General features: G+C 66.6%; 3 protein-coding genes across 11 annotated transcripts; 1 reads left to right on the top strand and 2 right to left on the bottom strand.

Annotated features, from left to right (window-relative positions):
* Positions 1-780: 780 nt before the first annotated feature.
* On the bottom strand, positions 781-1588 carry LEAP2 (liver enriched antimicrobial peptide 2). Its single transcript, XM_049828135.1, has 3 exons — positions 1445-1588; positions 1227-1357; positions 781-817 (listed from the first exon to the last, which is right to left on the bottom strand). Exons 1-3 carry the CDS (start codon positions 1586-1588, stop codon positions 781-783), a joined length of 312 nt encoding a protein of 103 aa, XP_049684092.1.
* A 3017-nt stretch (positions 1589-4605) lies between these two features.
* BMP15 (bone morphogenetic protein 15) lies at positions 4606-6230 on the bottom strand. The gene is made up of 2 exons (XM_049827923.1): positions 5912-6230; positions 4606-5381 (listed from the first exon to the last, which is right to left on the bottom strand). Exons 1-2 carry the CDS (start codon positions 6228-6230, stop codon positions 4606-4608), a joined length of 1095 nt encoding a protein of 364 aa, XP_049683880.1.
* A 3227-nt stretch (positions 6231-9457) lies between these two features.
* Positions 9458-22012, top strand: SHROOM4 (shroom family member 4). 9 transcript variants are annotated; one of them, XM_049827853.1, is made up of 10 exons: positions 9458-9692; positions 13183-13334; positions 14507-14638; positions 15172-17164; positions 17379-17440; positions 17847-18446; positions 18708-19133; positions 19216-19402; positions 19975-20247; positions 20326-22012. In XM_049827853.1, the coding sequence occupies exons 1-10, from the start codon at positions 9537-9539 to the stop codon at positions 20593-20595; spliced, it is 4251 nt and encodes a 1416-aa protein (XP_049683810.1). In that variant the 5' UTR covers positions 9458-9536; the 3' UTR covers positions 20596-22012. The 9 variants fall into 9 exon arrangements, with proteins under 9 accessions (XP_049683810.1, XP_049683813.1, XP_049683812.1 ...); XM_049827856.1 differs by having other exon boundaries at positions 18711-19133; XM_049827855.1 differs by having other exon boundaries at positions 15175-17164.
* Positions 22013-23301: the final 1289 nt, after the last annotated feature.

Below are 23301 nucleotides of genomic sequence, written 5' to 3' on the forward strand. Positions count from 1 at the left end.
GTACAGGTATGCCTGCATGCACACACCTATCTGCGCGTGCACTGCACTCACATCCACATATGCGCACATACACATACAGAGACACAATACATGCATATGCACACATAGGTACATCCACATGTGTACACACATATACATACCCACATATAAACACACACACATCTATACATGCATAGATGTATATACACACAAGCACACACATATACTTCAGATGCACATACATAATCATACACACACACACACACGGGCACAGACATATATATATATATACACCTACATGTGGAGGCACAGGTAGACACGTGTGCATGCACACAAACACTCACATGCACACAGGTGTATCAGCAGCATGCAGGTGCGGTGGGCTCCCGGGGACGCCAGCACCTCTTGCCCCAGGGACCTGTGTGGGTAGGTGGGGCCCAAGTGGGTGCTGTGGCAGTCCCAGCACCCATTGGTGAGAGGCAGGAGCCTGCAGATGCCATGTGCCACCCTGGGGCACACATGGCCCTGGCGCCCGTGCAACCTGTCTTTGCACAGGCAGTCAGGGGAAGGAAGCTGCTGGATGCAAGCAAGGGGGCAGCAAGTTTATTGCCTGCACAGAGCATCTGGGGCAACTGAGCCACAGCGTTGCCCCGGGGAGCTTGGGGGCACAGTCCTTCCCCAGCCAAGCTCTGCAGGGCACGCGGCTGCCAAGGAGTCCTGTCTCGGCAGTGAGCACATGGCGCACTCCGGTCTCTGGTGGTCCCAGTGCAGGGTGGACTTTCCTGGCATTGCTGGTGGCTGTCAGCACTCATACTGTGGTGGGGCACAGCGCCCGGCCCTGTGAGGCAGAGCAGCCATGAATGCTGTGCCAGAGTCCCATCGCTGGGGTGGGGGCACCCGGGGTGAGGGGCAAAGCTGGGCTTTTCTGGGGCTTGGTCACAGGGGGTGCCCAGGCTGGGGGCACTGAGACTGGGGGACACTGGGACTGGGGTGCACGGGAGGTCCCTGCACTGAGGGCAGCGGGGAGTGGCGTAGGGGTGGGGGGGTCCCAGAGTGGGGAACTCCCAAATCTGAGGACGCTGGTGGGGTTGGGGTACTTGTGGGGCCCCACAGCTGGGGGCATTAGGGTACATGGGGGGTCCCAGGGCTGGAGACACTGTGGGGATGGAGATACATGCAGGATCCCAGGGACACAGGCTAGGCTGGGCAGGGGGTGACGCAGGGGATGGGCAGGGGTCTCTGCTCACCTGCAGGCCCTGGTGACGCACTCGAGGCTGTGCCGGCAGTGGGCACCCAGGGGTCTACTGCCCACCATCCTCCAGAACGGCGTCATGCGGGGCAGCCGGGGGGCCGCGTGCCCCCCTGACCCCTGGGGCTCCTGTAGCACCCAGAGGGGTGGATTGGGCAGGGGGGCAGGTGCCGAGCCCCCCGGCCCCCAGCGCCCGCCCCCTGTGCCCGGACCCACCTGGAGGGAGCTTGGGAGAAGCAAGAGGAGGGAGAGGAGCAGCACCAGGCCGGTGGCAGTGCTCAGGGGGGCATGGGGGGCCCCGCTGGCCCTGCCACCTCGGCCAGTGTCCGGTGCGACTGGGGCTGAGGCTGAGGCTGCCATGGTGCCGTCGACTCCACTGTCTGGTGCCTCCGCTGGGCACTGCTCCTCCCCGGTCATGGCCCTGCACAAATATTTGAGTGGCCCCAGGTGGCGGGACAGCCCCTTGTCACCCCCTGCGCCCCCCTCCCCCCCCAGCTGGGGGCTGCCAACGCCTCTGTGGGGCATCCATGGGGCACCCATGACGTATCCGGTGCCTGGGCATCACCCTCTGCCTCCAGCTACAGCCCCCAGCAGGGTGCCCAGGGGGCAGCTGCGCTCCGCAGCTGAGTGAACTCCACACTCTGTTCCCCAGTGCCATACCTGGCCCAGATTTGCCCCAACACTGCTAGGGCATGTGGAGCAGGTCACCCCCTCCCTGCCTGGTGTCACCGCAGAGGATGGGGTGTGCGAGGTGGCAGTGACCACTTGGGATGGGCAGCAGGAGGGGTAGTGAATGGGGACCTGGTGGAGACAGAGCAAAGCCCCAGTGGGGGGTTTGGGGCAGGAGAAGGGGCTGGGAGTGGTACAGGAAGGGGCAGGGATGTGCTGGCTGGCCTGGGGGAGAGCAGAGGGCCGGTGCAGCCCCCAGCACGGCCAGCAGCCCTGCAGGCAAGACCCCTGCCAGAGCACAGGGTGGGGGCATGTCCCCAAAGCCAGGGCTCCTGGTGCTCCCCGCAGGGCTGGTGCCAGTGGGTTGCCAGGCTGTGCCAGAGGGGCTCACACAGCTGTGGGACCTGCAGGAAAAGCCACCCCCCAAGGTGCACCATAGCACTGGACTGGGGCCCTGCACCCTCCACTCAGCTCTGCCCTGGCAGCCCCGGCACTGACACAGGCACAGTGCCAGGGTCAGCTTGGGACAGCAGCTCTTTCCCTGAACTGCTGCTCCTCCGTCCCTTTAGCAGCACCTGCCCCGCCACCAGTGCAGAGGAGATTACACTGCTCAGGCAGCCCCTCAGTGCTTGGGGGTGCCCTGGGAAGCGGTCCAGCCCAACAGGCACCAAGAGCCCACCAGCATGGTGCATATGAGGACACAGGGCTGGGACAGACAAACCTCAGTGGCCATCTGCCTCCAGGCACCCAGCAGGTCCGAGGGGTGCCCACAGCAGGCTGGGGTGCGGGTGTCTGCCAGGTGCAGCACCGGGTGCTGGCATCCAGTGGTGCCCAGGGCTGAGTGTGCCCAGCTCCCATACCTTTCATCATCGCTCGTCTGGATGAGTCAACATTGCACGCTTAATGATTGACAAGGGAAAAATCTTCCCGCAGGGTCAAGTCTGCGAGCGTCCAAAAAAGCAGAAGACATTCCCCTCCCCACAGCCTCCTGGCTGGAGAGGGCCAGGATGCAGCCAACTGGGGACAAGGGGCAGGAGAGGAGCCTGGGGCTCTGCAGCTTCTCGCTCTGCCAGGATAGGGGAGAAAGTTTGGGGATGGTGGGTAGGGGAGGGATGGGGGCTAGCACCACCCTGCCCCACAGCAAACACCCACAGGACAGAAGGAATGCTGAAACATCCTCATGGAGCTCAGACCAGCAATAACAGATGTGGCTGGAGGCAAAGCAAGAGATGAGACCCTAGCAAGAGCCATGAGCTGCAGATGCAGAGGCAGTACCCAGCTGGCAGGTGGCAGTGCCACCAAACATTGGGGACAAGGATTACAACTGCCACCCATGCCTCCTTGCTCAGAGAAGGGGAACTTTGCCCCAGCTTCGCAAACACAGGGCATCGTGCCCAGGAATGGGCAGGTTTGCCTGCAGACACCTTCCCAAAATAACCCTGGCAGCTGAATGCTTTGGCCACGGTTACAGACAGCCCAGGCTCCCCATGGTCCCCCAGGAGCTGCCCCATATAGAGGGATGAGGCATATCTCTTGTCCCCAGCCCCACTGAGGCAGCTGCCTGCAGCCACATCTGGTCCCCCCTGCACCAGGGCAGGTCTACGCTCCAGGAGAGCCTCTTTTCCCAGCTCCTGCTTCAACCAGCTGGGATTTACACCCTGCACACTGCAGGGAGCAGCACCCATCCCCTCCAGTGCAGGCACAAGGGTGGCTGCACAGTGACACAGTCTACGCTAGCCTGTCCCAGGGGGCACCCACTGCACCCCAGGGACAGAGCAAGAACAGGCCCAGATGGTCTTTAGCAAAATCCATCAATTTATTTATTTACACAGTCAGCAATAAATAGAGGAAAGACAGGTGGCAGGGGTGCCAGGAGCGGGACCGACCCCTCCAGGAACAGGGACAGGCCAAAAGCCCAGCAGAGCCCAAGCCCTATGGGACAGCAAGGGTGCGAGAATGCAGAGGGACACCGCAACAGGGGTCTAATCCCTGGGATAGGATGAGACCCAAGCCCTGCTTGAGGACAAGCCAAGGAGGTGAAGGACAGGGGTGGCAGGGGAAGCAGCGGGCAGAGCCCAGCACAGGCAGCTGCCTGGCCCCTACTACTGGGAGCAGAGCTAGCAGCTCAGGTCCCTCCAGTTTTCGCAGCCCCCCAGAGCAGAACTGCAGGGGAGGAGAGGGGCTTTTCCCCCCCCACAGCCCAACTCCCAGCCGGGTGAGATGCCACTACAGCTGGGACTAGACAGGATAGGGTTGCATGTGAGCTGGGAAGGAATCCCACAGGCAGGGTTGCAGCAGATACTGATGGCACCAGCTTGGTGCCAAGCATGGGGACACCTGGACCACTTGCCCTTCCTGCCCTGGCTCCATCAGGAGACCCCCAGCCACCTATTAAGAGCTTCATGCTCCAGTCCAGGGGCCCAGCTCTTCTCTGGGAGCATCAGGCGAAGCCCCCCTGCCCCCCAAAAACAGGCAGCAGCCGTGGGGCTGCAGGAAGGACAGATACCACAGGGCAACTGCCCCAGCACAGGCTCCTGCCTTTAAAAACCTACAATTTACATAAAACTGCCATTGTAAAACCTTCCCACAGAGCAGCACCACGCGAGGAGGGGGGATGAACCCACCCCAGGCAGAGCAAGACAAACCCTAAAGTCCAGATCCAGCAGGGACAGGCAGAGCCTGGGGGTGATGTGCCAGGGCAGCAGGCATTACCGGCAGGTACAGGACTCAGCAATCATGTTCTCATACTCCTTGTAGAGGATGCCACCGTCGCGCTCGATCATGAGGACACTGATGGGGCTGTAGCGGTAGGGGACACAGGAGGGCCGGGGCACGTTGGCATCCACCAGCTGATGGACAAAGCTCTGCACCACGGCATGGTTGGGTGCATGGTAGTCATAGCGGAGCAGGCGGGGACAGGTGCCCTTGCAGTAACGCGGGTTGTAGCGGTGGGGAGCAATGATCCAGTGGTCCCAGCCCAGCTGGGCAAAGCTGACAGGGAAGGGGCGCAGGGAACAGTCACTCTTCTCCCCTCCCTGCTCCTGCAGGTAGCTGGGCAGGTCATGGGCCAGTGTCCCTGTGTCACGCCGGTGCCGGTGGGGCTCTGCCGCTGGAGGTGCCAGGCCAGCCTGGGTGTCGTTGAGGTAGAGGAGGAGGAAGGGGTGGCTGGGGGCCACTGGGGCATCGCGGCCCCCTGCCCGACCGGCACGCACACAGACGTGCTGCAGCACCAGGCTTGCCGCACTGCCATTCCCCAGCACCAGGTAAGGGGTGACATCCACTTCGGCCCAGCCATGGCGGGGACGGGCAGCAGGGCTGAGCAGAGCCCCAGGTGCCTCACTGGTGGCCAGCAGCTCCAGGGCACAGAGGAGGCGACCACGGGCCAGCGGCAGGCTGGGCAGGTAGACCACGGTGGCTCGGAGAAGGTGCTCGGCATCAGGCTGGCCCTCCAGGCGGTAGGTGAGGGGCTGCGCATACCAGCGACCTGCGGGGAAGCAACAGTCAGTGCCCCCCCTAGTATGGCACAGCAGGCACCATACCAGCACAGCCTTCTCCCATGGTGCTACCGCAGCCCCTGCACAGCGCAGCAGAGCCTGTAGCATCACCACCCTCAAAGCCCGCGACAACCAGGTGCCCCAGCGCAAGGCAGGAGCCTCGGCAAGCAGCAGCCATGTGCTGCAGCTTACCAGCGGGGTAAAGGGCAAAGAGTACCTGGGACAATTCCCATCCTCTGCACCAACACCACTGGCCTGGCACAGCATCAGTCAGGATGGGAAAGGGAGAGGGGCATGGGGGGGCTAGTGATGCCCTTGCCCGTCTCATCCCTGCAGCAGGGAGAGCCTGAGCCCCCTGCCAAGGGGGATCCCATGGCCAAGGGCAGCCCCGCAAGGCACAAGACATGCCAGCCCTGGCTGTGACACTGGAAAGAAGGGGAAGGAGGAAGGCAGGGCTCAAGCTCACCCCACTGGCTCTGCTAAGTCCCCATACTGCCCTTGGTGCCCACCTGCTCCTTACCTGCCCAGGGCTGACCCCCATGGGAACTGGCCTGGACCAGGCGGACTGTGTTGGTGCCGAGACTGCGGCCACGGCGGGGTCGCCCTTCATGGTCAGCGGCATGCCGGTACAGGTTCAGCATATAGCGCAGGGGCTGTCCACTTGCTGGCCCCGCTCGCCAGTCCCAGCTGCCTGGTGCCTGCATTTGCAGGGCCTGCAGAAGGGGCAGGGGGGGGACGGCAGGCAGGGAGCCGGGGGGCAGCAGAGACCAGTTTGCAGCCCGGGAAAGGAGCACAGCGAGGAGGAGGAGGAGGCTGGTGAAGGGATGGAGCAAAGCCATGATAGATGGGGGTGGGGGGTGGGGGTGTGAGCAGGGCAAGGCAGGGCTGGCAGCAGGATTAGGGGGAGCCTGCAGTCATGCTTCTTCCCCCTGGAAAGACAGGGCTGGTCTCAGGCACCAGCAAAAGGAGATCCCAGGGTGCTGCCAGCTGCTATCAAGCCAGGATAACCATGCCAGCTGCTTCAGCTTAGCACAGGAACAGAAAAGTGGGGGGGGGGGGGGGCGGCAGGGGGCTCTATGCAAAAAGAGGTGCAAATTCCAGACTACAACCCAGACCAGGGGCAAAGCCAGCCAGTCAGGAGCCTGGCTACAGGGGCAGTAAAGGTGCCAGGACAGGGGAGTGAGGAAGGAGAGTGAAGTGGGGTGGGTGGGGAGGACCAGCTTGCTCAGCCCACCTGCTCCTGGCCAGCCTCCTCCTGCAGGGTAAGAGGTCCTGGCCCCCGGGGCCCATTTTAAAGGCATGGCCCCAATCAGGGTTTAAAGGGCCAGGAACTCCCTGGGTCCCAGGGGAGGGGGGCTAGAGCCTGGCAGCATGCTCCGCTGCCGTGAGAGCCCCTCCAGCTCCCCTCCACCCCATGCCAAATCTCTGGCAGTGGGCTCAGCATCTTCGTGCCCATTACTGCAAGCTGGTACGCGCTGCCCAGAGCAGGCGCAGAGCCTGGGGGTCTGCTCCCGGACTGGCCCCATGGCACAGCCAGGCTGCCCAGTGCCTCACTTTCCCTGGCTGAGAGATGGGCATCAAGCCCAGGGACCGCGGCACTGGGGCACACAGGTGGGCAGAGCGACCTGGAACCCAGCGGCACTGAGTGTGGCTGGGTCAGCCGGTGGTACCCACACTGCAGGCATCACCATGCCCACAGCTTCACTGGGCTTGGCAGTCCCAGCTCAGAGGTCTTTCTGCCAGCACCTGCCCAAGGCTGAGGAATTGCAACGGTGATGCCCACCCTCTTGCTGGCAGGGGTCATTCGAGGCATTGCCCTCCCAGGGGACATTGCCCCCCAGCCCCAGCGCTGCTCAGTGGCTCCGTGGTGCTTGCCCGAGGCAGACTCTGGGGGTGCACCACAGAGCAGGGTGCGGGCAGCCGCAGCCCATGCCCCAGGCAGAGCAACTGGCACGGTGCCCAGCCTGATAGGACAGTGCTGCTCTACTGCTGGGCTGGCAGGGGCTGGAGGGAGTGGACACCACCTGTTTGGGAACCACTGGTGCAGGCACAGGGACACGGGGGGAGCTGGGGGAGGTGTGTTGGTGCCTGCCTTGCCCTGGGTGCTGCGCACCCATCCCAGTGCCAGCCGGGCACGGCAGTAAGGGCTGGTAGGGCCATATGGGGGGGTGCAGGGGGGAATGAGGTGCTTAATGGGGTGTGGGGCCACGTGACGAGCCAGGGTGCAGAGCCCTCACGCCTGGCCAGGCAGCCCTGGTTACTCATTTGGGAAAGGGCACGGGGGCAGCTGAGCCTGGTGGAAGCTGGGAAAAGTACAGGCATGGCAGGAGCCAGCCATGAGTGGGGGGCACGGTGAGGGGGGCAGCAAGGCCACGGGGGAGAGCAGGAGAGTCGGGCCAGGGGTGGACATGTCAAGGCTGTGCGAAGGAGGCTGTGCATTGCTGCTGGGTAGGCTCCAGCTCCACAAACAGCCCAGGGACTGCCCCATCCCCATGCCCTGGGACCCCTGGTGCAGGGACAGGGCACATGTACTGGGCTGCCTGCAGCTGAGCTGGGCAGGGCTGGGCAGGCGTCAAGGCAGGCGCCAGTGGACTGGGGGCTGCCAAGAAAAACTCACGGGACCCTTCTGTGCAGGTGCTGAGCAACCCCGGGTGTAGCTTGCCAGCCTGGTACAGCAAGCCCACCCTCGCGGGCCGTGTCGCTGCACTGCCCAGCCTGCAGGCAGCTGGGGGGCCCCAGGCGTTGCTGGCAGGGCAGAGCTTTCTGGGCTGGCTGTGCTGTCTGGGAAGGAGATGAGTAAGAGCCGGGGCCCCGGGCGGGAAGGGGAGGAGCGGGACTCCCGGGTTCCCGGGGGAACCAGTGCTGATCCACTCCCACCACCCCCAGCTGCCGCCTGCTGCCGCCTTCCCCTGCCTCAGTTTCCCCAAAGGGGCGCAGCAGGCCCTCCTGGACCCGGTGGGGAAAAGGTGGAGGTGAAGCACAGCCATACTGCCATGCGCGCCCCATGGTGCCCAGCAGGACAGGGTGGGGGCCAGAATGGGCAGGCCAGACAGGAGCCAGCAGCGTGTGCTCACCCGCAGGCAGCGGGGCTCAGGGCGCCAGCGTGATTGCTGGGGTGGGGTGCCACAAGGAGCCTCCTGCCCTGGGGACCTGTGGCAGGTGCTGCATCACCCCACTGCCACTTGAGCAGGCAGCCCCTCGCACTCACGTGAGCACTGGCAAACTACCGGCCATGCTGCACTGCCATGCTGGGCTGAGCTGTCCTAAGCTGAGCTGTGGCAGGGTGAGCTGTGCTGAGCTGGCACTAATGGTGCTGGTCTCTGGTGGCACCATATTGTGCTGGGCCAAACTGGGTTGTATGGTGCTGAACGGTGCCAGGCCAAGCTAAGCCAGGCCAGGCCATGCTGTAACGAGCTGAACTGTGCCAGCCCTGCTTGTCCATGTCAACCTGAGCTGCACTGCACTGAGTGAAACTGGGCCAGGCCAAGTGGAGCCAAACCACGTCAGGCCCCTGGCTGTGCCATGCTGTACCAAACTGAACCGTGCCAGCCCCGTGTTGTGCCATGCTGAGTTGGGCCAAGCCAGAATGTGCCAACCCAGCTATGCTGCACCGAACCATGCTGCGCCAAGCCATGCTGGGCCAGCCAGCCGATGCTGGCCCCACTGCCATCCTATACTGAGCTGAGGCAAATTGAGCTGGGCTGAGCTGTGCTGTGCTGAACTGAACTGTGCCAGCCCTCCATGTCATGCCATGCTGGGCTGCGCTGCACTGAGTTGAACCATGCTGGCTGGGCTGTGCCAAGCTGAGCCAAGCAGCGCAGTGTGTGTCCCTGGGCCAAGCTGTGCTGTGCCAAGCCAAGCTGAGCTGAGTAGCATGGTGCTGTGCCATTGTGTGCCGAGCCATGCCATGAGCTGAGCCATGCCAAGCTGTGCCATGACCTGTGCTCAGCCGTGTCCTGCCCTGCCGAGCCGGGCCGTGCCGAGCCGATTGCCGCCGTCCCCCCGCGCCTCATTGGCGGCGGCGGAGCAGCCCCGGTGCCGGGCCGGCCCCGCCCCGCCCCGCCGCTCGGCTCCGCGCCGCTCAGCCCGGGCGGGCGGGGGTGTCATTTCCTCCGCCGTGCGGGGCCGGGCCGGGCCGGGCCGGGATGGGGGGGGTAGCAGCAGCGGTAGCGGCTATGGAGCGGGCCGAGGGCCGGCCCGGCGCCCCCCAGTACGTGCACGTGCAGCTGCAGGGGGGCGCACCCTGGGGCTTCACGCTGCGCGGCGGGCTGGAGCACGGCGAGCCCCTCATCGTCTCCAAGGTAGGCGCCGCCAGGCGCGGTCCCGCGTGGGCTCCGCGGCGTCCCCCCGCGAGGGGCCTCCGACCCGTGGCGGGGCGCGGGACGCGGGGGGACACCCGGTGCGCGGCGCCGCTGGGAGCCCCGGCCGTGGGGTCGCGTGTCCCGGCGCGGCGGGGCGGGGTCGGGGCCGTCACCCGCATCCACGTCCCCCCGCGACCCGCCAGTCCGAGCCGCGGGGGAGAGTGGGAGCGGGGGCCGTGGGGGCCGAGGGGGAGGAGGGACAGCCCAGGCCCGGCGGCAGGAAGAAATTCCTCCGGCACATCCGTTGGGCTGGCGGCGGGGGCGGCCCCCACGTCCCCCCCGGTCCCGTCCCCCGCGGCGCAGCCGGGCGGCGGGAGGGGCGGGCAGTCCCCCTTTGTGTGCCCACCCGCGCGTGCCGCGCCCACGGGCACCCCCGGGACTGGACTCTGCGGGGACGTTGGGGGCCACGGCGGGTGGGACCGGAGTCCGCCCCGTCCCGTCCCGGCGTCCCCGAAACGCTTGGGCAGGGCCGTGCCCGGGACGGGGGGGCTGGTGTCGGGGTGCGGTGCCGAGCGGGGCAGGCGCAGGGCCCGGCCGCCCGCGTTCCTTCCGCAGCCGGGAGCGGGGAGCGCGCGGGTGGGGCCCCACGGCCGCGACGTCCCGCCGCGCAGGGGGTCGCCGGTTCCCGTGGCCCCGCCGGGGCATCGCCCTCCCGGCAAGCGCGCTGGAAGCCGGGCAGCAGCCGGGGGTGCCCCAGCGCCCCGTCCCCCCGCGGAGCCCGGCCCAGCCCCTGTCACCGGGTGGTTTGGCCGCCTGCCCGCCCGGTGCCACCGTCCTGCCGAGGCCAGGGTGCTGGCGGGCCGGGCTGCGCCGCGGCCCCAGGGCTGCCGCCCTGCCCCGAGCCGGGTTGCCTGCCCCCCCGGGGCCCTCCACGCCCCGCGCCGGGACGCGGGCAGCGTGGTCTGGCTGGGGGAGCTGGAAGAGTGGCTCCGGTCCCTGCCCTGCGCCCTGGGGTGGCACCGCTGGCGGGCGGGAGCCGGGGGCCCTGCCGGGGGCGGGGGGGGCGGCGCCGCCCGCCCCCCGACTCGCTGCAGGGCCTTGGGGCGGTGGGTCCCGGTGGGTCTGCCGGCTGCTGGAGGAGGGGATGGGGAGGGCAGCAGGGGATAGTCCCCACCGCTGCTGAGAGGGAGGGGGGGTGGTGTCCTTGCGGGCCGGGGGGTGCCGGCCCCCGCGACCCCCGGGCCGTGCCGCTGCCGCCGCGTGCGCTCTGCAGACAAAAGGGGCTTGTTCCAGCGCTCTGTGCATTCAGGGGAGGGTCCCCCGGGGCGCCCGCTCCGCCGCCGCTGTGGCCGGGCCGAGGTGTGTGCGTCCTGGCCCGTGTGGGGAGGGGGCAGCCCCTGCCTGCAGCATGGGGGGCCCCGGGCCCCCCGCCAGAAAGGGGAAGGGGGTCTCAATGCTTGGTGACACAGTTTGGCCTCTGAGACCACTCCAGTAGGGATCTCTTCCTGTGGCAGAGTCCCATAGCGGGGCTGGTGTGGGCTCCAGGCCCTCCATGGGGCTGCTGAGCGCCCCCCGGCACAGGGCCCCCTGGGTACATCAGGGGCAAGGAGGGAGGTCTGCGTGGGGCAGGGTGGGCACAGCTCAGGCACTGCTGTGGCTGTGACTGCTTCTAAGACAAGTCTCTTCTGGGGCAGGCAGATAGTCCTGTGAGCCAGCTGGTGCCCACCGTTAGGGCCCAGAGTGAACACCAGGCGTGGTGTTGGGGAAGTGCCTGGGGCTGGCCTGGCCAGGCAGGGCAGCAGGCGGCGAGGTTTGGCTGCCAGCGCTGACTTCAATGGTGGTGAAGGCAGAACAAGGGGCTGTTTGTGCCAAATTTAGCTCCTGGTGAGCGATGTCAGGTCTAAGCTGTGCCCATCCCGGCGTGTGTGGTGGCCCAGACGTGGGTGCAGCCCTGGTGGCATCCTACACCAGGGGAGGACCCGTCACCACTGACTCAGCCCCATGGCTGTGACAGGCAGGACAGGGTGGGCACGTGGCTGGGCAGAAGACTGGGGTGAAGGTGCAGCCTGCCCTGTCTGCCTGCTCTGCCAGAGCTGCCCGGCGGTGGGCAGCAGCGTGGCAGGGGTTAAACCTGGGTGCTCCAGCAAGTGCATGGTGGGACTGGGAGCCCTTGCAGACAGCTGGGGGCCAGTGCCAGGAAGGCAGCCCCACAGCCAACTCCTGGGTGGAAGGGCAGCCTGCCCGCACAGGCAGGCACATTGGGCTGTGCCCAGCCTGGGCATGGCATTGAATCCCCAGGTCCCCCAAAAATGGGAGAGCTGTGGGGTGCTGGGAACAACTGAGCCATGGGGCAGTGCGGGGCTGCGCAGGAGGCCTGGCTGTTCCTGCCTGGCTCCCCCAGGTGCTGTGTCGCCCATGGGCAGCAGGATGCCCCCTGAGCCCTGCCTGGCACGTGCGTGGTGGCCAGCCTGCTGGGGAGCCATGGCACTGGGGCCTGGCTGCCACCCAGGCTGTGCTGCAGAGCTCGCGCTGTGGGCACTGCAGGCAGAGCTCATTTTTCCATCAGGCCAGGAATGGCGGGGCAGGGTGAGGAGCCCATGGGCAGGGTGGGCGCAGGAGCCCCGGCACGGGGCCAGGCCAGCTTGGCCCATCACTCTGTGTTGGCTGTAGGGTCTGGCCAGGTCTGGCTCCACATCCACGTTGGGCATGGGGGCATGGGGCACCCCAGGTCCTGCCCCACACACCTGCATGCCCTGTGCCACTGCCACCGCTCAGCCCAGCAGCCAGGCTCACTTGCCAGCCCTGCGGTGTGAGGTGCTGGGCATGGCAATCCCTGGCCATCAGGAGCAGCAGGATGGGCAGAAATCAGTGCCAGCACCAGGCGCTTTGCCTGCCCTGGCTGGGCACTGCTCATCCCACAGGGCTGCCCATGCTGCACCTACCTGCTGGGGCAGAGGGGACGGGCTGTGCTGGCAGCACCCTGGCCCTGTGTCCTCCAAGCTGTGGTGGTATGGGGTATTAGGCTCATTTCGGCCATGGGTGCCAGGATGGGGTAGGCATGTGCCAGGTCCAGGCACACCTCAGCGGTTCCCTTGGTGTTGGCTCCCCTGGGCATACATGGCATGATGGCATCCTTCAGGCATCGAAATAACTGCAGATGCCCGGGCAGGGCCGATGTGGGGCTGGGAGCAGTGGCGGGGGGCTGGCATCCGCGCTGGACAAAGGGCCCTTGTGCTGCCCGCGCCTGCGGGGGAATCTGCTGGGACGGGACATTTTTCTTCTGCCCCCCCTCCATGCCCTTTCCTTGCTCAGAAATTCATGTGACCAGGACAGGGGGAGAGCCCGGCGCCGCAGATTGCTCCGTGGTGCCTGGGGTGCAGGCAGCCCCTTTCCGAAGCCTCTTTCTCCCCTGGCACCTGGTGGCAGTGGCACACCCCCTGTGTTGTTCTGGGGGGCCGTGCCCCCCCTGACACTCCTCTTTGTTGCCCAGGTGGAGGACGGGGGCAAGGCCGCGCTGTCCCGCCGGCTGCAGCCGGGCGACGAGCTGGTGAACATCAGCGGGACGCCGCTGTATGGGTCCCGCCAGGAGGCCCTGATCCTCATCAAGGGCTCCTACCGTACCCTGAAGATGATCGTCCGCAGGTTGGCAGCACTGCGGGTGGGGGGCGCAGAGGGGGTGGTGGTGCCAAGGGTGGGGGGGCTTCACCTGCTTAGGGGACTGGCTGGAGCCTGGTGGTGTCCCTGTCTCCATCCCAGCCTGGAGGTGCCCTGTGCTGGGATGGGTTGGGGGCAGCCTCACCATGGCTGCCAGCACCCCATGGTGAGTGGGGGTTCCCCAACCCAGTGTGCCACCAGCGCAGCTGGGGCAGTGTGGCGGGCTCGCCACCCCCTTGCTGGGCGGTATCCTCAAGTGTGGCCGCTCCTCTCCCTTCCTGCCTGCCTGCGTGCTGCGGGCCTGGGAAAGGAAGGAGAGGCAGGGCTGGGCTCTGCAGTCGTGTCCACCACCTCCCCCCCCCCCAACCTGCATCCACTCCCCGGCTGCATCCTGACCGGGCTCCAGCAGCACCCAGGGGCTGAAGCAGCGCAGGGCACGGGGTGCCACGGGGCTGTGCTGGGGCTCAGCAGCATCCATGGTGAGTTTGAGGGCTCTGGGGGGGAAGGACCCCTGTGCTGACCCCACAGCTCATCCCTGCCACCCGCCCTGCCCACCCGGTGGATACTAGGGCAGCACCGGATGCTTGGGGGTTACAGGAGGTGGCATCTGCCCGTATGACTGTGCTGTGGCACTGGACATTGCTCCCTGCGTGTGCAATGGCATGGGGACTGGCTGCCTGGCATGGGGCGTGGGACAGGGCCTGGCACAGGACTGCTCCCTGGGGACGTGATGTGGCTGGCGCTTGCTGCAGATGCTGAGGGACCAAGGAACAAGGGGGGAAGGTCAGGCTTGCAGTGGGGACATGGATGTGGCTCCAGGGTCCCTTGGCGTGCCCATGGAGCTGGTCCAGTCCCAGCAGAGACCCTTGCCTTGCCAGGGCATTGCCCGCGGGGCTGCGCTGGGGCCACGTCCGTGGTCCCCTGTTGATGCTGGCAGCAGGGATGCCGCAGACAGGGGAGCCCTGGCAGCGGGGGGCAACTGTGGGATCCCCCTGCCCGGTGCCGGGTGTTGGCAGGGCTGGACCCTCCTCGCCGCCATCCCCCTCGGGCGGGCGCTGGCCTGGGGGGGACAGGAAGCCCCGTAGGAAGTGACTTCAGCCCCGGTTCCTCGGCCCGGCTTCCTCCCCATTCTTGTCCTCTCCCGCTGTTGCTCTTGGCAGGAGGAGCGTGCCCGTCCTCCGGCCCCATTCCTGGCACGTGGCCAAGCTTGCCGAAAGCCGCCCCGACGCCCCTGCCATGCACTGCCCCGCTGACGCCTTCAGCCTCTCCTGGCCCTCAGGGTGTGATGTCAGGTGAGACCCCCAACCCACCCCCTGGGGCACCCATGGGACTGAGCAAGGGGAGGGGGCGGATGGGGCACCTGCTTGGGTCAGGGAGGGGAGGGTGCAAGCTCGCTCACTTGCCCCATGCCTCTGTCGGGCATCCCCCCGCGTCCTGCTGCCGCGCTGCCCTTTCCCCTGCCTGTTTACTCGCCGGTTCCCGGCAGGAAGGGGCGGTGGCTCCGCTGGAGCTGGCCAGGAGCTGCCAAGTCCCAGTGTCCCCCGCCACTGCCAGAGCGGGAGGTCCCGAGTGGCCGGAGCCACACACGCCCTGTGTTCCTGTGCCCGCTCCTGCTGCCAGTGCCGGGGCAGCCTTCATGCTGCCCCCAGACCCAGGGCTGAAGGGCAGGTTGGGGCTGTGCCAGCCTATGCCCCCCTGTCCCGGGGGGGGCGTGTGTGTGGTGGTGGGGTGTTGGCTCCCCAGGATCTCACGCCCATCGGAGGAGCTGGCAGGGAGCTGGGCAGGGGGCGGCAGGCGCCCCTAATGCTGGTGTGGGGGCGGGCAGCAGCGAGCTGTCCCTGCAGTGGAACCCGCTGTCCCGGCACTGCAGCACCGACCGGAGCAGCTCCATCGGGAGCATGGAGAGCCTGGACCAGCCCGGCCAGGCCTACTATGAAGGGGACCCCTCACCCGTTGACCAGGGCATGTACCACAGCAAGCGGGACTCGGCGTACAGCTCCTTCTCTGCAAGCTCCATCGCGTCTGACTGTGCCCTCTCCCTCCGCCCCGAGGAAGCCGCCTCTGTTGACTCTGCCCTCCCAGGCCCCGGCAAGCCCCCTGACGGGCGCTACCTGACCACAGGTGCTGAGCCACCCGCCAGCCGGCATCCTGAGGCCTGGCGAGCGCCTGTGCCCCCCCAGCCCCCTGTCAGGAGGGACAGCCTGCGGGCAGCCCCGGCTGGTGGAGGGGATAGGCACCGGGCGTCGGTGTCGGCGGACATGCTGCATGCCAAGGGCCGGTGGATCTCCGACACCTTCCTCTGCCAGCGGGATGGGGAGATGGAGGCAGCAGGCAGGAGGACGCCGACACCGCACCACATGAAGGACCGTCTCTCTGCCGACCAGTATTACATGTTGAGCTCCCACCCGGACCGGTGCCCGGCTGAGCCAGTCCTGGGGGAAAGCACAGAGCCTGGTGATCGGCTGTACCCAGATGGTGGTTTGCACAGAGTGCCAGATGCTGTGGCAGCAGGTGATGTCCCGTTGCTGTCCCCTCTCAAGGGCCATGCACCACACCGGCACAGTGCTCCCGAGCAGCTGCTGGCCTCCCAGCTCCGCTCCCTCCAGGTGGGCACCAGTAGCGGGCGAGCCTCACCAGCCCCTGATGGGCACCGCTGGACCCTCTCCCCGCTGCACCCCGAGGACAGCCGGCCAGGGGCTGCAGGGGCTGCCCAGGACCCCCCCCTCTGCCCAGAGCCATGCTGCCGCCTGCCGCCTTGCCGCTGCTGCCCCGACCTGCAGCGAGCCTGTGGGCCGGACGGGCCGGGTGCCAGCCCGGCGCGCAGCACCGAGGGGCCGGCGCAGGAGGAGAGCCGGGCAGGGGGTCGGCGGGTTGGGGGTCCTCCCCACCGTTCCGCTCAGATGCGTCGCCGCAGCGACCGCTTCGCCACCAGCCTGCGCAATGAGATCCAGCGACGCAAGGCCCAGCTGCAGAAGAGCCGGGGTCCTGGCGCCCCACCGCCTGGTGAGGAGCCGGTGGAGGAGGCAGAGGAGCCCCCCGAGGGCAGTGTGCCGGCGGAGGGACCCCGTGCCCCCGCTGAGCATCTCAGCCCCATGCGAAGCGAGGATGGCAGGAACCCCGGCCGCTCAGGGGACCGGGGCATCTCCACCCCTGACCCGCTGCCAGTCCCCAAAGGGCCCCCGTCCCCCGAGCGGGTGATGCCAACAGGCCAGGGCCACTGGCGCTGGTCCCCGGAGCACAAGCTGCAGCCACAGCGTTCACCCAGCCCCCGTGAGCTGGAGGGCTATGTCCAGGGGCCGGTGGACCCCAGCTCTCCACCACAGGGCAGCGATGAGGCTGTCCTCCTGCCCTTCGCTGACCGCCGCCGGTTCTTTGAGGAGAGCAGCCGGCCAGCGCCGCCCCGGCATGGCAAGCCCCCGGTGGGTGATCCTGGTGCTTTCCAGGCCCCTGGCCCTGAGCGCCGGGATGCTCGCCGCCTCTCCGTGGACCAGCCATATGGCCCCCCCTCGCCTGGCCGCCCTGGCTCTGCTGGCCCCTACGCTGAGTGCTGCCGGGAGCATCCCCCCTGCTACAAGCCGCTGGGGAGGCCAGGGGAGCTGCAGTACCTTCGGGGCTTCTCCTACCCCTACGGGGTTCCCCTGCGCCCCGAGCCCTGCCGCTACTGTGGGGGGGACCCGTGCCCCCCACCGCTGCCCCGTGGCCACACCTGCCGCTGCCACCCCCAGCCCTGGGTGCGCTGCCCTGACTGCTGCTGCCCGGCCCCCCGCCCCGGGCGGGAGGAGAGCGACGCCTGGCCCCCCCGAAGAGCTTTTGCCCCGGTGAGTGACCGCCTGGGACTGTGCCGGCGAGCAGCACAGGCACCACCCCACACCCCTGGAGCATGACCCTGGGTTGGGGTGGGGGGTACTGTGCCCACCAGGGGCCCTGCCAACCCCCTGCATGCCTGCTGCACCTGGATGGGGATTGGTCGGGTGGTGCTGGGGAGCGGGACGCTGACCCTGCTTTCACACTCCTTTTCCTTCCCCCACGCAGGAGTTTCCTCTGGATGAGTGGGAACCACCTGCGGTAACGAGGAAAGCCAGCCAGTCCATCAGGTGAGCCCATGCCAGGTGCCGGGATGTGGATGCCCCTTGGTGGGGACCTCTGCCAGTGAGGTGTGGGGACTGCTGTGATTTTGGTTGGTGATGTACAACGTGCCTCCCTTAACGCCCCAGCCACGGCTGCACTGTGCCCTGCGAAATGGGGGTTCCTGCCACCTTGGGCAAGCGGGGCCCGGGGGTGTGAGGAGGTGCCCATGGCGGGGTGGGGTCCCTCCTTACCCATCCCTGGGGGGCTGGGGACATCTGCAGGGGGCTGTGCCCAGTGCAGAGGCACCAGGAGAGCCCGGGCTTTTTCCACCAGTGGGGGTGGGTGAGTCCAGCTGGGGAAACTGAGGCAGGGGTGGATGTGAGCTGCTGCGGGGGGTGACTGGGGGGGACGGGTGCCCCCTTCTCTCCCCAGCGAGCTCTCCCGCTATCAACCGGGCTTCCCAATGCTCGGCCCCTTTCACCCCTGCTTTGAGAGCGCCGAGCCGGAGTGGCCGTCCTGCTACCGGGCCACATCCACGCACGATCTCTCGTGGGATGGCGACCGCCTGGCCCGCTCCCCCAAGAGCCCCCCGGACCCCCTGCACCGCCCACTGCGGGGCAGGGCCTTCTCCGAGAGCCACCTCAACCTGGAGCCTGTCAGCCCCCGGGGCCGTGACCGGAGGGACCTTCTCCATGCCAAGCTGGACCCCCCTGGCGTCCCCAAAAAGAAGGGCCCTCCACCTCCCCGCCCACCTCCCCCCAACTGGGAGAAGTACAGGCAGCGCCGGACGTCCCAGCACCTACGAAATGGCTCCGGGCACGGCTCTGCCTTCACCACCGCCCCTGTGCCGACCCGCAGCATTGCTGAGGCTGTGCGCGAGCGGTCACAGAGCCTCACCGGCGAGCAGGGGGGCCGGTCCCGGGGGCATGCTGCTCACCCCCCTGCCCCACTGGGTGCCTGGCCCCAACCCAACCCCTCCGGATCACTCCGTAGGACGTCCGAGCCCGATCCTGGCAGCGCTGAGATTTGCAGGCAAGTGCTGCTGCAGCATGGGGGTGGGTGGGAGCAGGGCTGTGGGCCCAGCCTGGGCACGGGGTGGCTTTTGGGGCTATGTGGCCCTTTGAACCCTGCATCGAAGCATCTTAATCCACCAGTTGGGACAGGCTGTGGGGTTCTCTCAGGGTGGGGGATGTCCCTGACCTCTTTCCCTGGGGTGGACGTGGCCCTGTATGTCCCCATTCCCCACGGGTGGGCAAGGGAGCTGACGTGGGTGCCCCTGGCTGGGTGTGTCAGCAGGGCAGTGGGGGCCGGGGAGGAGCGGCTGAAGGTGAAGCACCCCTGGGAGATGGAGGAGCAGCCCCAAAGGCTCAGTCGGAACCAGGAGCGGGGCTGGGCCGGCCCCCGCGGGGTGGGTGAGTGCTCCCTGCCCCTGCATGGTGGCCCTGGCCCTGCCACCCCGGAGGAACCCAAGCCCAGCCCTGGAGCAGTGGAGGGGGCAAGCTGCCAGGGGGGCCAGCCCCAGCCCTGCCGCGTGGACTCGGAGGAGCTGCTGTGGGATGTGGCGGGCAGGGACCGCTCCCTGGCCAGCATCCTGGCCCCCTCGGCCCCCCTTGGCACCACCACCGAGCTGATGGGTGAGCTGCTGGTGGTGGGGGAGCGGCAGGCCTGGCGGGAGCGTTTCCAGCAGGACTGGCACCTGGAGGCCCTGGCGCAGGACAGGTAGGGCTGGCACGGCACCGGGCACTGTGCCGAGGACAGGCTACACCCTGCTGCCCCCGGCACTGAGCCCCTGTCCCCACAGGCAGGGCTTCGAGCCCATCTCGCCACCCCCCGGGAGCACTGCCAGCTCCACCTCTTACCCGGCATATTATGGCGCGGCAGCGGGCAAAGCTGAGCCGCTCGGCAAGGTGAAGGAGCTGCCAGAGGTGGTGGAAGGGAGCTCAGAGGATGAGGAGGAGGAGGTGGACCACGAGCTGGTGGAAAAGAAGGTAAAGTGGGCACTGTTGGTGACGATGCCCTTGGGGTTCCCCACTGCCATCGCCAGGTGCTCATGGGGACCAGAGGCTTTGCCAGATGCCCACAGGGACTTGGGGCATCATTGGTAGCTTATGGGCACCAGGGACATCGCTGGATGCTCATGGGCACCAGGGACATCGCTGGGTGCTTGCAGGGGCCAGGGGTATTGCTGGGTGCTCACAGGGGCTGGGGCATTGCCAGATGCCTGCAAGGAGCAGGGGCACTTTTGGGTGCTTGAGGGGCCTGGGAGCGTCACTGAATGCTTGTGGGAACCAGGAGCGTTGCCAGATGCTCGCAGGGACCAGGAGCATCACTGGGTGTCACGGGAACTCGGGGCATTGCTGTATGCTCACAGTGTCTGAGACATTGCTAGATGCTCACGGGGAGCCAGGGGCGTTGCCGGTAGCTCATGGGAACCAGGGGTGTTGCCAGATGGTCATGGTCTGTGGGGCCCAGTGCAGTGTGGCACCCCTGCACCCATGTGCCAGTTCCCCAGTCCCAACAGGGGGTGGCCCCAGTTGCCCCTGACCCTTCTCTCCGGCAGCTGCAGCTGATTGAGAGCCTGAGCCGCAAGCTGGCGGTGCTGCGGGAGGCACAGCGGGGGCTGCAGGAGGACATCAGTGCCAATGGGGCACTGGGTGAGGACGTGGCCGCCCGTCTGCAAGCCCTCTGCACCCCGGGGGAGTTTGACAAGTACCGCCTCTTCGTGGGTGACCTGGACAAGGTGGTCAACCTCCTGCTCTCCCTCTCGGGGCGCCTGGCCAGGGTGGAGACCGCCCTGGGCAGCCTGGGGCCGCACGCCCCCACCGAGGACAAGGTGGGCCCAGGTCAGGGGAGCACCCACGGGCCATCAGGGCACAGGACTCCCCACCAACGCTGCCAGTCTTACCCACAGGTGGCCTTGCGGGAGAAGCAGCGGCTGCTGGTGGCGCAGCTGGAGGATGCCAAGGAGCTGAAGGAGCACGTGGGGCGGCGGGAGGAGGCAGTGGGCGCCATGGTGGCGCGGTACCTGCCCGCCGAGCACCTCCAGGACTACCAGCACTTCGTCAAGATGAAGTCGGCCCTTATTGCTGAGCAGCGGGAGCTGGAGGAGAAGATCAAGCTGGGCCAGGAGCAGCTCCGGTGCTTGCGTGAGAGCCTTGGCCAGGTCCCCAAGGGCTGCTAGCTCCCTGCCTGGCCTCCCCTCGGGACCCTGGCCATGGCCTAGCTTGCTGCCAAAACGGATCCAGCCCCTTGGGGGCTCTCCCTGCGTCTGTCTGTCTGTCCAGCCCCTGCCTTTTATTTATTTTTCTGGTTTACCGAGCAGGGGAGAGGGTGCCAGTCCAGGCGCTGGCAGCGAGGGTCATGCCACAGAGCTGCGCTGGGCTCTACAGCCACCCAGCACCCAGTGGCCCAGCAGGACCAGATGGACAGATCCTGCCACCCCCGCGGTCTTTCTGTGCCTGTGGGAGTCCTTCCACCTTGTCCTGCACACCAGTGCCTGTCTTGCAGCTGGTGCTGCACTGCATGCCTTAAACACCCCCCAGGGTGCCCTGAGGCATCCCTATGCAGTGCCTGGAAGGGTTAAACCATCATTATCCTCCATTATGTCTATTTGTCCAGCTCTGTCCATCTGTCCAGTGGGAGCTGGAGGAATTTCGGCCCCAGCATCCTCTTCCTCTGTATTGTGTCCAAAACAATGGCCCTGGCCAGCAGGTCCTTAACCCCCTCCCTGCCAGCCCAAGACCAAGGGGGGCCAAGGCAGGTGCTGTGGTCCCCTCTCCCGGGGGACACTGCGGTGGGTGCCCAGGTATAGTGCCCTGCCAGGGGATGGGGTGCTGGGAGTAGTAGACCAGGGTCTGTGGGTACCCCTTGCCACCAGCGCTGTGGGCATGGGGACCACCCAGCCTCATCCAGCCCTCACTTCCAGCCTCTGTGTCGGCACCAGGAGGGATTAATAGAGGAAAAAAACCACACTAAGGACAAAATGGAGTACCTGTTCCCCTCCTCTGTGCTGCAGCAGCCCTAGCTAGCACTTCAGCCTCACGCTGGGTCACCCCTGTGCCACGCTGCTGTCTGTCTGTCCCCTTGGGGTGGGTGGGTGCCTTGATGCTGATTTTGCACAGAGGTTTCATGCAACCAGCAGCAGCTTGGGGCGGGGCGGGGGGGAAGCATTTTGGGGAAGGAGGATGGTCCCCAGCACCTTTGGGGGTGGCCACAGCCAGGCAGCCCAGCCCCAGGGTGCTGGCAGCGCCCATACCTGCCTGCTTGTCACTGCAGCATCCTCCCCGTGTGGCTGCTCCTGACGTGGACCCTCCCAGCCTCTTGAACACTACACTCCACACATACCTGGCCTTGCCTGGGACGGTGCCTGGCAGGACTGGGGTGCCCTGCATGCCCCCCCATCTCAGCCACCCCCCGTGCCCGCCCAGGGACACTGCTAGGACCAAAGACTGCACCCTTTGGGAGCTGGGGGACATGCTGCTCTCAGGGGGGCCTGGCAGCCCTCAGCAGGTCACAGTGCCAGGGGAGTGTGCCGGTGCCAGTGCCTGTGCCTTGTTGCATGCCATTGTGCCTCTCTCACAGTAAAGGAGCAGCAGCAGCTGCACAACTGAGTTGTGTCTCATGTGGTTTCTCCCTGCATCTCCAGCCAGTGGCATCGGAGCTGGTGGGTGCCTGCTGGGGGGGGGATGCTCCAGCTGAGGCGAGCCAAACCCTGGCAAGCTCTTGGGACCCAAATGCCCCTGTGGCACTGCAGGCACCTGGAATGCAGCCATGGGCGGGGGAGGGGTGTCTTCTGCACCTACTGCTACCAGGCTGGGTCAGGGCAGAGCCTGCACCCCTACCGAGAGCCACATGGAGGGGGCACAATGCCTGGGTGAGGGCTGTAGCGTTGTCCCTGGCACTCACAGCCATGACATTGCTGCTGGAACTTTTGCGGTGGCACCAGGGAGGGGGCGGTTAGGGTGGCAGTGCCCAGGGGGTTGGTGCAGTGCTGCTGCTGCTGCTGCTGAGCTGGCTCTGGGGTGCCCTGGTTCACCCCAGCACGGCAGGGTGGTGCAGGCGGGCATGGCCATCGTTCCCTTGGTGGTCAAATGCCTGCCCCAGGGCTTCCGCGTGCCAGCCGGGCACCACGGAGCGGGGCTTGGCACCCTCTCCCCGTGCCAGGGCAGCGCAGGCCCCCCGTGCACGCCTGACAGCCCCACGACCCCGGGCAGGGCTGGGAGAACCGCGGTGCAAGGGCAGCGCCGGCCGCTGGGTGGCACAAGCACACGCGTGTGAGCACACGCAGACGGGGGTGGACGCGTGCGCACGCCCGCCCGTGGGTGCATGAGTGCAGGTATGTGTGAGCACACGCACGTGTGAGTGGGCATGGGCACGCATCGGCGGGTGCATACACATGTGTGGGAGCGTATGCACACGCACGTTGGCGCGGAAACATGGGAGGATGCTTGCAGGTGAGCCCGTGCGCATGCAGGTGAGCACATGTGCACAGGGGTGGTGTGTATGAATATATGCAATCACACACCGGAGTAAACACATGCGCACACATTGGGAGCATGTAGGTGGTTGGCTGAAAGCATGCTGAGTGCAAGCACACAGCTGCGTGGGGGGAATACAGGCACACGCACGTCAATGCACACAGGTGAACACATGCACGCACATGGGTGAATGCATCCACATGCATGTGAGTGCACAGGGAGGAGCACAGCCCCATGCCGGGGAGCACAAGCACCAGTGTGAGTGACCGCACATGCAAGTGAACACACACGTGGGTGAATGTGTCCATGCACGTGATGTGCACGTGTGAATGTATGCACACGTGTGTGCACACACAGGTGAGCAAACACACAGGCAGGTAAGCACACATGGGTGAATGCATGCACATGTG

This window comes from Accipiter gentilis, chromosome 24 (assembly GCF_929443795.1).
Source record: "Accipiter gentilis chromosome 24, bAccGen1.1, whole genome shotgun sequence".
Taxonomy (NCBI): domain Eukaryota; kingdom Metazoa; phylum Chordata; class Aves; order Accipitriformes; family Accipitridae; genus Astur; species Astur gentilis.

Bases quoted from the DNA above. Each gene is read 5' to 3' on its own strand.
- SHROOM4 (XM_049827853.1), top strand. From the start codon at position 9,537: ATGGGGGGGGTAGCAGCAGCGGTAGCGGCTATGGAGCGGGCCGAGGGC. The intron at 17,165-17,378 runs GTGAGTGACCGC...TCCCCCACGCAG, and splicing joins CCCGAAGAGCTTTTGCCCCG to GAGTTTCCTCTGGATGAGTG. The intron at 18,447-18,707 runs GCAAGTGCTGCT...TGGGTGTGTCAG, and splicing joins GGCAGCGCTGAGATTTGCAG to CAGGGCAGTGGGGGCCGGGG.
- LEAP2 (XM_049828135.1), bottom strand. From the start codon at position 1,588: ATGGCAGCCTCAGCCTCAGCCCCAGTCGCACCGGACACTGGCCGAGGT. The intron at 1,358-1,444 runs GTGGGTCCGGGC...TGGGTGCTACAG, and splicing joins TTCTCCCAAGCTCCCTCCAG to GAGCCCCAGGGGTCAGGGGG. The intron at 818-1,226 runs GTGAGCAGAGAC...TCTGCCTCACAG, and splicing joins TGCGTCACCAGGGCCTGCAG to GGCCGGGCGCTGTGCCCCAC.
- BMP15 (XM_049827923.1), bottom strand. From the start codon at position 6,230: ATGGCTTTGCTCCATCCCTTCACCAGCCTCCTCCTCCTCCTCGCTGTG. The intron at 5,382-5,911 runs GTAAGGAGCAGG...GCTTCCCCGCAG, and splicing joins TGGGGGTCAGCCCTGGGCAG to GTCGCTGGTATGCGCAGCCC.